The following is a 12111-nucleotide window of genomic DNA, read 5'->3' as shown; positions in this document are numbered from 1 at the left end:
AGACAACAAGTCAATACGTGGATTTTAATTAGGTGATTATATTTCATTGAGAGTGCCAGCATGGTGTAGTGATTTGAGCATAGGATATGGACTCTGGAAATTGAGATTTGATTCCACACTCACCCATGGAAACTCACTGGGTGACCTTGGACAACTCATACATTCTCAGCCCCAGAAAACCCTGTGACAAGATTCCCGTAGAGTCACTGTAAATCAGAAATGACTTGAAGGCACATAACAACAACAACAACAACTCCACTGAATTTTTAAACTTCAGAGTGTATAAAGGTAGCCTAGAGAGAAATTATAACATAAAGAAACTGTACCTGCTGGACACTAATGTACAGTCAATGTCTGGCCTTTTTGTTTTGGGAATGGCATAAAGAGGGTATCGGTCCCCATGACGAATCAGCACATGGACAGAAATCAGTTTAAAATAATGAGGTGCATGGCCTATAAGAGGAAAAAAAAATCATTATAAAAATCTCAAGAAGCCCAAGGAGGACACCTATATAAACATAAAACAGTCAGCAACATACTAAACATAGGCAATGAAAAGGCCTACTAGCTCAGAGGATCTACCACTGACATGATTGTTGCTGGATTACATATGCATGCCACAGTGATAATCTAGATGTATTGGAACATGTTAATACTCAATAGGAACTACATCTACTGTGTGCACTTTATTTGTTTCATTGTCATAATTTTCTTCTGAAGTAGTTGTACCAACTTTACTCCTTATTCTGTTTTCCCACAATCTTACTAAAATAAATGTATTATTAAATATCTACTAATTCAAGACTGAGAAAATGGGATAGTGATAATATCAGCAATACATATTTAGTGGCAAGGTGGTCTGACTGTTGGACTGTCACTCTGGACACCAGAGTCCAATTCCCTGCTTAGCCATGAAACTTACTTAGTGACCTTGGGCAAGTCACATACTCTCAGCCTCAGGGAAAGGCAATGACAAACCTCCTCTGAACAAATCATACCAAGAAAACCAAACACTTGAAGGCACATAGCAGCAACAACAACAACAATTAAACTGTCCCATCCTTTGAACTGAAAATGAATGTGACACATGGGCTGATTCTTAATAGTTTTTTGTGAGTTTTTCGGGCTATGTGGCAAAGTTCTAAAAGAATTTCTTCCTGACGTTTCACCAGCATCTGATTCTTAATAATAACTTACAAATATTGTACTTTTGACTCCTGGATGTAGTTTAGACAGCAACTGCAAATCGTTATAGGATACAGTAACAAACTATGATCTGTGCTACAGAACACAGAGAACATAAAAGCAGCCTTGTCTGGTTATAACAAAAAAACCTATTTAGTTCAGTATTTTATATACCCCAGTTGCCAGTCTGGGAAACCTACAGGTACAGCAGAAAGATTACATCCATTTCCTGCCATTGCTCCCAAATAAGTACAGTAGTATTAAAATAACTGCTGATCTGTCTGGAAGTTCTACAGAGCCATAGTGACTACCACAACAATGACTAGTCCTCCATGTATTTTTCCAGTCTCCATTTAATGTCATGTAACCTACTGCCTATTAACACAGCCGTAGGTAACCAATTCCCGATGTTAGTTATGTGTTGTGTAAGAAAATACTTCCTTGGTGTCCTCACAATTCATTTCATTGCATAACCCTAAACTGAAGCATAATAAAAGAAGACTCTCTTTTATTCACTTCAGCCACAGTATGTATTATTTTAAATAAATGAAGCTACAAGGTCCTGAACTGTAATGAACACCTAACTGATAAGGAAGCTCTTTGCTTTAGAAGTTTATGAGAAGCTGGCAAAAAAGTCCAATTAAAAATAAGAAGAAACTTAGCATTAGCAGAGAGATAGTGTAGTGAAGTTGTTGAGTGTTGTACTAGGACTCTGGAGACTTTCTCTCCTCGGCCATGGAAAACCACTGGTTGACCTTGGGCAAGTCACAAGCTCAGAGAAAGGCAAAGGCATACCCATGCTGAACAAATCTTGCCAAAAAACAAACAAATTTTAGGGTCCCCCACTCAACATTTACACCTCTACATGTATGAAATGAGGAAAAAAATCAAATATGGAATGTTTTAGCATGATTCAGGAGGGCAAAAAGAAAAAGAAAAATGTTTTTCCAGGCCTTCACATCTCTGGTTATCCCTACCATGGTCCTAAAGGCTGCTGGTTTTATTTTATCGACTCCTATCATATATTATTATGTATTATTTTATATGTATATTGTTCTCATTTTGTAGAATGTATGCCATAGGCAGGTTTCTTTTTGTCTATTTTAGTGATGGCGAACCTCTGGCACGCGTGCCAGAGGTGGCACTCAGAGCCCTCTCTGTGGGCACATGTGCCGTCACCCCAGCACAAACTTTGCCAGAGTTTGTTACTACAAAGCTGGAGGGACATGGCACTTTGCAATAAATAAGTGGTTTGGGGGTTGCAGTTTGGGCACTCAGCCTCTAAAAGGTTCACGATCACTGGTTATTGATTGTATGTGCAGCACTGTGTAAATCTACAGCACTATATAAATAAAGTGTAATGATGATAATAATAATAATAATGGTTTTCCTTGTCTTTCTTGCCACCAATACTTTGACTGAAAGCCCCTGTGTTGCCCTCTTTCCCTCTCACTGCCACCCTGAATCTTTCCACCATTCCCGGTGTAAGGCGTACTGCTCACTCTGGGAATCACTGGACCAGGTGGATCTTTGATCCATTTCATTCCAGACAGATGACTATATTTCACCCAAAACTATTAATAGTTGAGGCTAAAACAGAAGTTAAGACATTGATTTTCATGTTAGTTTTAATTGGTACTGCTGCTTCCTTCTACCTGGTAGTTTTATGAGAGCATGCTTTATTGGAAATGTTAGAATCTATAAACAAAACACTATTAATTATACCAAAATAAAACAGCAGACATCAACATAATAATATATTTACCTTCCATGCTGCGTTCAGGTATGCTGGGAATGTTACAATAAAATTTGGCTTCATAAATAGGATCTATGGCAGGGGGCTCTGTCAGTGGATTTGGCATAATTCTCTTTCGATTCTTGGAATTCAAGCCATCTTCCTTAACTGGATTAATGGGGATCAAGTGTACTAAAAAAAGATACAAATAAGCAATATTTATGGTTCATAATATTGGATTGTTTTAATGCTACATCATTTATCTGAATAACAACAGATAAATATAAATGTAACACATAAATATAAATAAACAAAAAAATTACTGATGTCTAATCTACTTAATCACTGGTTCAATTTATCATCTGTTAATAATCTGGCTGTGCAGTGAATCAGAATACCTTGCTGAATTAGATTAGTCCCTCCACACACTAAAAACTGAAGATGTTTAATTAAAATATTAATAGATAAGTTGTCAAAACTACTGGAACAGCTAAATGTACTTGGTATGTGATTTGTGTCTCAAAATACTTCAGTCCTACACAAAAAGAATAGTTTTGAGTGTCTCTTAAATTCTAGCTTCTATTTGCTTAGATACCATTTCCCCCAGATTTCAGTATGTTTAATCATTTTTTCCAACAGAAGATCTTTCTGAAACAAGCTCTTTCAAAAAAATATGCATCATAGCAAGGGTGAGAACCAACAAAGGGGGAGCAAAAAGAGACACATACAGTCACAGCCACATCTTGTCCACAAATATTTTTCCTATAGCCCCAGAATATTTAAGATTATCATTTTTTCAGTGATATAAGTTTATATCAACCAATTCTACTGTCCATAATTATAAGTGAAAAGTGCTAACTCTCCATAGGCTACGTATGCTAGAAAACCTCCCCTCCCCACCCCACCCATTGCTTTTAATAAGAAGCATTCACATTTCTATAAAATATACACACTACAACAGTTACAGTAGGTTAAACAGGCAATTATGAAGGAAAGAAGCAATACAAGACACCAAATCAATGCTAGATCCCGAAATATAAGTTCATGTATTTATTGCAGACTGCAAAATACCAAGACACTTCTTCTTTATGTTTGAAACATACGAATTAGATTAGTAACCAATACAAACATTACAAGTTAGCATAGAGAAAAGAAAAGCGATGCAGTGAAGACCAGACCAAACATTTACCAAAAATTAGAAGAAAAGAAAGCACAGCTGTTTCCTTTTTTCTTTTTCCTCCCAAACGCCAACCGTTACAAAAAGAATAAGCAACAAGAGTGGCCATCTTAGCCTGGATTTTCCCCCTTGAAGGTTTGCTGCAGACACAGAAGGCTCTTTCAGTTGCACACAACCCAACTATTTTAAACTATTTTCAATGACCTCAAATTACACAGAAAAGTTACGTGGCAAAATTTCATCATCTTAAAACAGAAAACACATACAGTAGATATTCTGGTTAATTATCTCACCCCTTCCCCCACTTTTCAAAATCTGCAAGGTAACTGTCACTTTAAAAAAAACATAAAACTCTTTACCTGTATGAAGTAAAATGTGTCAGTAAACAAGCACAGAAGCACAGTAAGAGGTAGAAATACACTATATAAAGAAAAAGGGAAATCCCTAGCAGTCATACAAGGAACAGCCTGGAACAGACAGATAAGCTCCATAGGGATTAGAGGATTGTTAGTGTACAGTGCTGTCAATTTGGTAGATTTGCTATCTTGGAAATACACTACAGAAATTCTTACTGCCTTCCCTAGAATATTTTATGTTGATTGCAAGAGAGAGATTATCATTCACATTTGAGTCAGGGACTGTGGGTAACTGAACACACACAAGACTGCTAAGGTAGTACAGTGCACCTGCCTCATACACAGCTTCCAACATATGCTGGAAGCCACGCCGGAAAAAAGCCTTGCACACCCCAGAAGAGGTAATGGGACGCACAACTGCGCCACTGCACAGCAGGCACGAGCCCCATTATTTCCAATGGGACTTGAGCTTACGCATTTTTTCTTTTACGCGGGGGGGACGGATCCCCCACGTAAAGGGTGCACTGTGCAACAATTCTTAGACAGCAAACACTATTTGTGCATATGGACTAGTATGTTCATATGTGCCTTCAAGTTGCCTCTCACAGGGCAACTCCATAAATATTGGGGGAGGGGGGGTTAGGTAAGGAATACTCAGAAGTGATTTGCCTTCCTCTGAAATACATCCTGCAGCACTTTGTGTTTCCTGGCACTTCCTCATCCAAGGAATCCTGACTCTGCCTAGTTTCCAAGATGAGACAAGCGATTGTACCTTCATGGAAAAATTTAGGAAGATCACACCATTGTGGAGACAATAGGCAGATTAGAACCTTGGCACTAGTCAATGGGAGCAATGCCAGGAAAATTTAGGGGCTGCTCCCAGGAGTGAGTATAGAAGAGGGAGGAGCAGGCTTGAAAGTGGTTGTTGTTTAGTGTTCCCTGAGGGGTGAAGAACCATTGAGGCTAAGTTAGGATGCTGTGAGGGCTGTTAGAAAGGGTGTTAGGTACCCAAGAAAGAGATAAAGAATGTCCTTAATTAAATTAGTGCAAGACACAGTGTTTGGTGACTAGTAGAGTCACAGGTAGCTTTTGTAAGATACAAAAGTTTAATACAGGTTCTATGAGAACTTAGTCTGTATGGGAACATATATATAAAGCTACAAAGAAACAATTGCAAACTAAATAAATTGTCAAACTGTGTAACTAATCAAGTATTTATACACCATATCCATTGTAAACATCATCCACTAAAAGAGATATTGCATCCAGCCTAACTGGAAAATAAATTTATTACTTTGTTTCAACAAGCAGCTATCTGTAGTGATTTCAGAAATCACATTAAAAATGCGACCAATGTTGAGAAAAGTCTTTTAGGTTTTGGACACACTACATAGTGGGTGTGTGGCTGTCAAAGAACAGTTGGTGTCAAACCTGGGGAAAATTTGAAATCCAGAGTGCTGGCAACTAAAGAGTTATAGTGTAGGAGACACTTAAGAGAGTCCCAGGTTTGAGTCTCGCAGTGAAAAATTGGTGGGATAGTAGCCATCACCTTCACATACAGTAATTGGTGGCAGCATTGGAATCAAAAAGACCCATTGGGCTGCCATCTGGGAAAAGTATTTGGGTGGGTGAGTATCATTGTAATAACTATCAAGATGAAAAGGGAGTTACAGAGGATGTTACCCAGAGTTTTGAATGTTAACTGTGAGAAATTGCAAAATTAATTTACTAGCATTTACACTACCATAATAATATAGTGGCATAATATATAATATTATGAACTAATAACTGAAAACGTTTTGTTTGTCATTAATTTTTGATTGAACCATTAAGTGTTGGGCCAGATGATGAAACTTACACACAATAGCATAGAGGTAGGCACTCTATTCTAACATATTTCATCAACAACAAAGAGTTTTGAATTAAATTACTGATTATTCTTTAAGCTATTAATTCATTATTTTCTAGTGCTTTCCAATTAACACCAATTAAAGAAGCTTTAATTAATTACCATATACTCAAATATAAGTCAACCTCATGCATAAGTCGAGGTCAGGTTTAGAGTGGGTATCATGGTTTTAGTGTGGTTTTAGTATCTGTAATTTTATATTGTTTTTAGATGATAGTTTTAATTGTTTTATTGTAAAAAAATTTAGAATTTATACTTATGAGCTGCCTTGTTTTACAAACTAGGACTGACATGGATTTAACTGGCATTGTTATCATTTGATATACACAAGATACTCATAACTGTGAAGGAGTCAAATCTGTGTAATTTAATTTAATTTAGATTTTAATTTAGATTTAATGTAGATTTTCAAAAAAATATATAGAATAGGATAACACAAACTGAATGAGCCAGTGTCTGGGAAAAAATGCTGGAGGTCCTTGATCATTGTAATTTTTAAATACACTGGGTGGACGCTTAAGTTTACTATAGATAGATACTTGCTACTGCAGCATATCCCTAGAAATAATGGATGGAATCCAGTAGGATTTCTGGATATGTAAACACTGCAATTATAGCACTACAGAGTGAATCTCAGCCTGACCCCCACAAATCCCCACTTACCGGGAAGCAACTGTTGTGATTGATGGTGGTCTGCTTTCCTGTTGCTCGGAAAGCACGTGACTGCCATTTTCACCCCCATCACAATTCCCTCTCATGCCGCAGAGCCCTCATACAACTGGGGTAGGGCCATAAGCTACCTACTAGTCATCAAGGGAATGGATCCCCAATGATCAATGTGGCTGCTGCCAGAAAGTGGAGATTGAGAGACAGTCGTGCTGTGCATGGACTGTGAATATCTAATAGTTGTGGGTGCATAACTCTAGGCTGCATATTCATAACTCCCAGAGGATCCCAGCCATTTTTTTTTAATTGACTGTCTATTTTAACTAGGTTATGAGTAGAAGTCTTATTTCTGCTCTCAAAAGAACTTAGTTTGAATGATCTACTACAGAAAAAAATGATGGATAATTAGCAATACAGTAGGAGCTTGTTATCTGCTGGGGTTTGGTTCTAAGATCCCCATGGATAACAAAATCTGTGTATGCTGAAGTCCTATTAAATATAATGACACAGCAAAATGGTGCCCCTTATAAAAAATGGAAAATCAAGGTTTGATATTTGAAATTTATACTTTTTTGAGTATTTCCAAACCATGGATGCTTGAATCCATGGGGGGAAAACCTGTGGATAAGGAGGGCCAACTGTCCATCCACCCAATTCCTTAACATTAATCAGCCTTTATGTTAAGATCTTCTCTTTTAGTTTTGTGTTACATTTCCAATCATATCCCTTTCATACCAAGCTGCGATAAAACAGGCATATATATATCCTGGGCTGAATATTCAATAATACTCAAACAAACAAACAAACAAAAATAAACCTAAATTGAGGAATCTCCCATATAATTTCTGTTCCACATAATCTTGCATGGTTTACACAATGGAAACATATTAGGTACAAAAGATTAGACAGGTCTTCCAACTCTTCTTGCTGAAAATGGAAGCACGATTTACAACAGCAAAGGAAACTACAAAGGAAGAAACACATAATTTATTTATAAAGAAAAGAAAGTTTATAACATGAACAAAGAAATACTGGCAATCTCAAATTACATTATAACTATGGAAACAAATATCTATATCTCTATCTATCTATCTATCTATCTATCTATCTATCTATCTATCTATCTATCTGAACAGGTAAACATCCTTTCCAAGTCAGTGTAATTAATGTGCTCTGGCAGTTTTGTTGAATAATCTAAGGCAGTGTAGAATAGAAGAAGCATGGCAAGATGGACAAGAAAGAAATGGAATACAGCGCACCTGCGTTTTACACGGGCACGCCATACACACCTTTCAGCATATGCTGAAAGCTGCGCCGGAAGAGCCAGTTGCGCTCCCCGGAATAACTAATGGGGTGCACACCACGGGTGCGAGCCCCATTAGTTCCTATGGGGCTTAAGCATACGCTGATTTCCTCTTACGCAGAAGGATAGAAAATGGTAAGGATCCAAAGAAAATAGTGTGGAAAATACAACCCCAAGAGTTTAAGTTTGGAGAAAAAAGGGCTAGAACAACAGTAACAGCAACATGAAGAGAAAATGTTGTGCTTATTCCATAAATGTTACCATTCCCTACAAAAATTTAACAGGTCTTCTATTTGTTAAGAAAACGGAGAAGGGATTATATAATATTCACTACTGCTTAGCAAAGCAAAATTTTCATCCTGCTCTACATCAGCAATTTGCACCAACAAATTGAAAAAGATGAAAACACAAAGAACAGCTAATGAAATGACTATTTTAATCCCATCTATGCCTTACAGAAAAAGAGGCACAGACAAGGCACAGCACATACCACTTTTCAAGCATTTTTTAAATCACCTCAAGAAGCATTTGCCCATGTATCTAAAGATCAACAGTCATACTAATTTCCATCATTCAAATTCTCCTTTGGAAAGACATTAACAGTATTCACAGGTATCTGCGAAAAAGATTATACAGTGATAAAATACAGCAGCATGATTGTTTTTCTAAGAAACTCAAGGGCTATGATTACACAGGTGTATAACATAAGAAAGAAAGATGTACAGTAAATTATATGTTCTGTGATTTTTTCCCCTGTTTATCCAAAATGTAGCCATAGAAGACTGGCTTCTAATTATGTCTGAAAAGGAAAAGAAAACCTTGAAAGAGGGATCCTTAAGGGTGAATGACTGCCCATCACACCACAGCTGTATTTGTTTGGGGCTTCAGTAGTAATCTGCTACAATACTGATTTACTGGGAATTGAAGTGTCTGGCATTCTCTAATGTAAACAAGAATAATCTGAAGCTTCATCAGCTTCATCACTTGCTACACATCCACAGGGCTGGTTAGAAATAAAGTTTCCTCATCTTCAAAAATAAAGGATGTGTTGATATACTGAGGCAACCTATCCAAAAAAACAAAAACAAAACCACAGTCAGCTGTCAAAAGATTATTTTGAATTGTGGGAAGTATTTGCAAAATACTTATTTGCATGAAGAAGCCTAGAGTACTGCTTTAACAGAAAACTCTGTATCTTGCTTTAAAGCCACTGTTTTCTGCTCAAAATTATTTTTGCACAAATTAATTTTTTGAGTGAAATCCTAAAATGTAACAAATCATTTGAAACACACAAAACCTCTCAGAATCGTGCCCAATGGAGACAGAATATGTTTTGGTCTTGCAGGCAAGAATGAGTAAGTGAAGATTTTCATCCTTGCTTACTCCTATTTCTGGCACAGCAGACCTAAATGACAAAGTATGATAGTAAAACTGAAGCAATGATTTTTCCCCTCATCCAACCATGGAAATTCAGGTGCAAATACAATAATATATATATATATATATATAGTCAGTAAAGAGCCAGTTTTAACTTCCCAGTGTTGTCACTAACACAGTGGAAATTTCAAACAATGTTGGGGAACTTCCATTGGTATCTAAACCTCTTGAGCTGTGGTAGAAAAGCTAGAGATCCTAGAGAGGTGTAATTCGGGTAAAAAAATGGATTTTTTATTTGAGGTTTGTCCACTTTTTCCAGCAAATGTGGGAGGCCCACTGTATACTGTCTTGGGCCCAGACTGTCTGAAAGACCGTTTCTTTCTATATGGGTTTGCCCAGTTTTTGAGCTCTTGGTTCCACCACTGTCACAGACCTATTTGGTTAGGATACAGGACACTGGCTTTTCAGTGGTTGTTTCCAGGTGCTGGAATTTCCTCCAACAGAAGGACTGTTTGGTTAATTTGTATGTTCTTTCCATTGACAAAGTTTTTTTTAGCTTTAAAGTAGCTATAGGTCATTGAAAACTTATCTTTTTCAGAAAGCATACCCCCTGATTCTCTCTAAAAATAGAATACCCTAAGGAAGATCATGTCTAATTCAGTCAATTGTTTTTAAATTGTTGTATAATGTATTAGATTTTATGGAATTGTTGATGTAATCGTAGATGTAATGTATTTTTGTAATCTACTGTTTTGTATTGTGACATATGTTCACACAACTGCCATATTGTGAACTGCTTTGATCAAGAAGGAAAAGCGGTATACAAATAAAGCTTCTTCTTCTTCTTCTTCTTCTTCTTCTTATTATTATTATTATTATAGCAAAAAAAGTGTTTTTGTGGGAATGCTGTACTTTTACATTTATTCCAGTTTAAATGTGTTTGAAACTGTTTTAAATTAATGTTTTAATAAGGCTGGATATTATTTATTTAAAGACAGTTTTATTTAGGCGGTATTTTAGCTATATTCCATTTTGACCAACACTGTATGCTGCTCATACTGGGAAAAAGGGTGAGACACATATAAAATAAAAACAAACTTTTTTTCTTCAAACAATCTCTGACAACCTCTGAAATTACCACTCTTTCATAACAGATTGCAAAATGATAATGTCTTTGAAGTCAATTAAAAACTTATTTCCTCTTATGCACTTTCCCAACTGCTAATTGATTAAGTTGCCTTTAGCCTCATCTTATGGAGTCTTCTATTTGTAATATTGCTGTGTTTTATTGATTAAAGTTTACTGTAAACTAGTTTAGGATTTTTAGATGGGAATCAATACATAAATATTTAAAATAAAAAATAAATAAATCTAAGATGCACTAGAAGATGTTTCCATTTTCACTAAAGTATACAATCTGGGCTTTTGACTTTCACCTTTCTTTTTTCCTTAACTCTTTCTTCTCTGAACAGATAGCATGTGCAGCATAGGATATAATGGCCTGCAGCTCTCTCGCTCTCTCTTATGTTGGCTATACAGTATTCTCAGTTTGGCTTGTAAAAAAACAAACTATGGTAATATGTTTAAATCTGTACAGTAGGTCCTCCATATCTGTGGACTTGCCATTCGCTGATTCCAGCATCCACGGAGAGTAAGTCCGCATGGGGGGTGTATGGCGGAAGAGGGAGGAGCTGGAGGAGGAGGCAGCCTCCTGCTGCCTACCTCAGGACACTGAGACCTGAGCATCCATGGATTTTGGGTATCTGCAGGGGGATCTAGACTGAATCCCCCGAGGATACCGAGGGCCAACTATACTTCCCAGAATACTTACATGGAAGGAGGAGCCCAGCATGCCCTTCCTTCATAACATTATCTTACATGGCTGTGAGAGCAGGGGAGGAGGAGAGTAAAGGGTCTATCGAGAGAAGGTTAAGAGGTGATATGATAGCCCTGTTTAAATATTTGAAGGGATGTCATATCGAGGAGGGAGCAAGCTTGTTTTTTGCTGCTCCAGAGACTAGGACCCGTAACAATGGATGCAAGCTACAGCAAAAGAGATTCCTCCTCAACATTAGGAAGAACTTCCTGACAGTAAGGGCTGTCCGACAGCAGAACACACTCCCTCGGAGTGCAGTGGAATCTCTCTCCTTGGAGGTCTTCAAACAGAGGCTGGATGGCCATCTGTCGGGGATGCTTTGATTTGGATTTCCTGCATGGCAGGGGGTTGGACTGGATGGCCCTTGCGGTCTCTTCCAACTCTATGATGATTCTATGATTCTATGATATTTCACATACGTCAGATAGTACAGTGCGTCCTCGCCTTACGCGGGGGATCCGTTCCGGATCCCTCTGCGTAAGGCGAATTCCGCCTATGCTCGAGCCCCATTGGAAACAATGGGGCTC

General features: G+C 37.5%; 1 protein-coding gene across 1 annotated transcript in view; it reads right to left on the bottom strand.

The window, feature by feature from the left end:
• PXYLP1 (2-phosphoxylose phosphatase 1) overlaps nt 1-12111 on the bottom strand; it is a 79992-nt gene that overhangs the window by 19956 nt on the left and 47925 nt on the right. The window contains exons 3-4 of the mRNA XM_042459596.1: nt 2951-3112; nt 327-453 (exon numbers count right to left, since the gene is read on the bottom strand). Coding sequence (XP_042315530.1) covers nt 327-453; nt 2951-3112 — 289 coding nt within the window. The remainder of the gene's footprint in view (nt 1-326; nt 454-2950; nt 3113-12111) is intronic.

The sequence above is a fragment of the Sceloporus undulatus genome, chromosome 3 (assembly GCF_019175285.1).
Source record: "Sceloporus undulatus isolate JIND9_A2432 ecotype Alabama chromosome 3, SceUnd_v1.1, whole genome shotgun sequence".
Taxonomy (NCBI): Eukaryota; Metazoa; Chordata; class Lepidosauria; order Squamata; family Phrynosomatidae; genus Sceloporus; species Sceloporus undulatus.
Note: the sequence above shows the minus strand (reverse complement) of the source record. Positions and strands in the feature narration are given on the sequence as shown.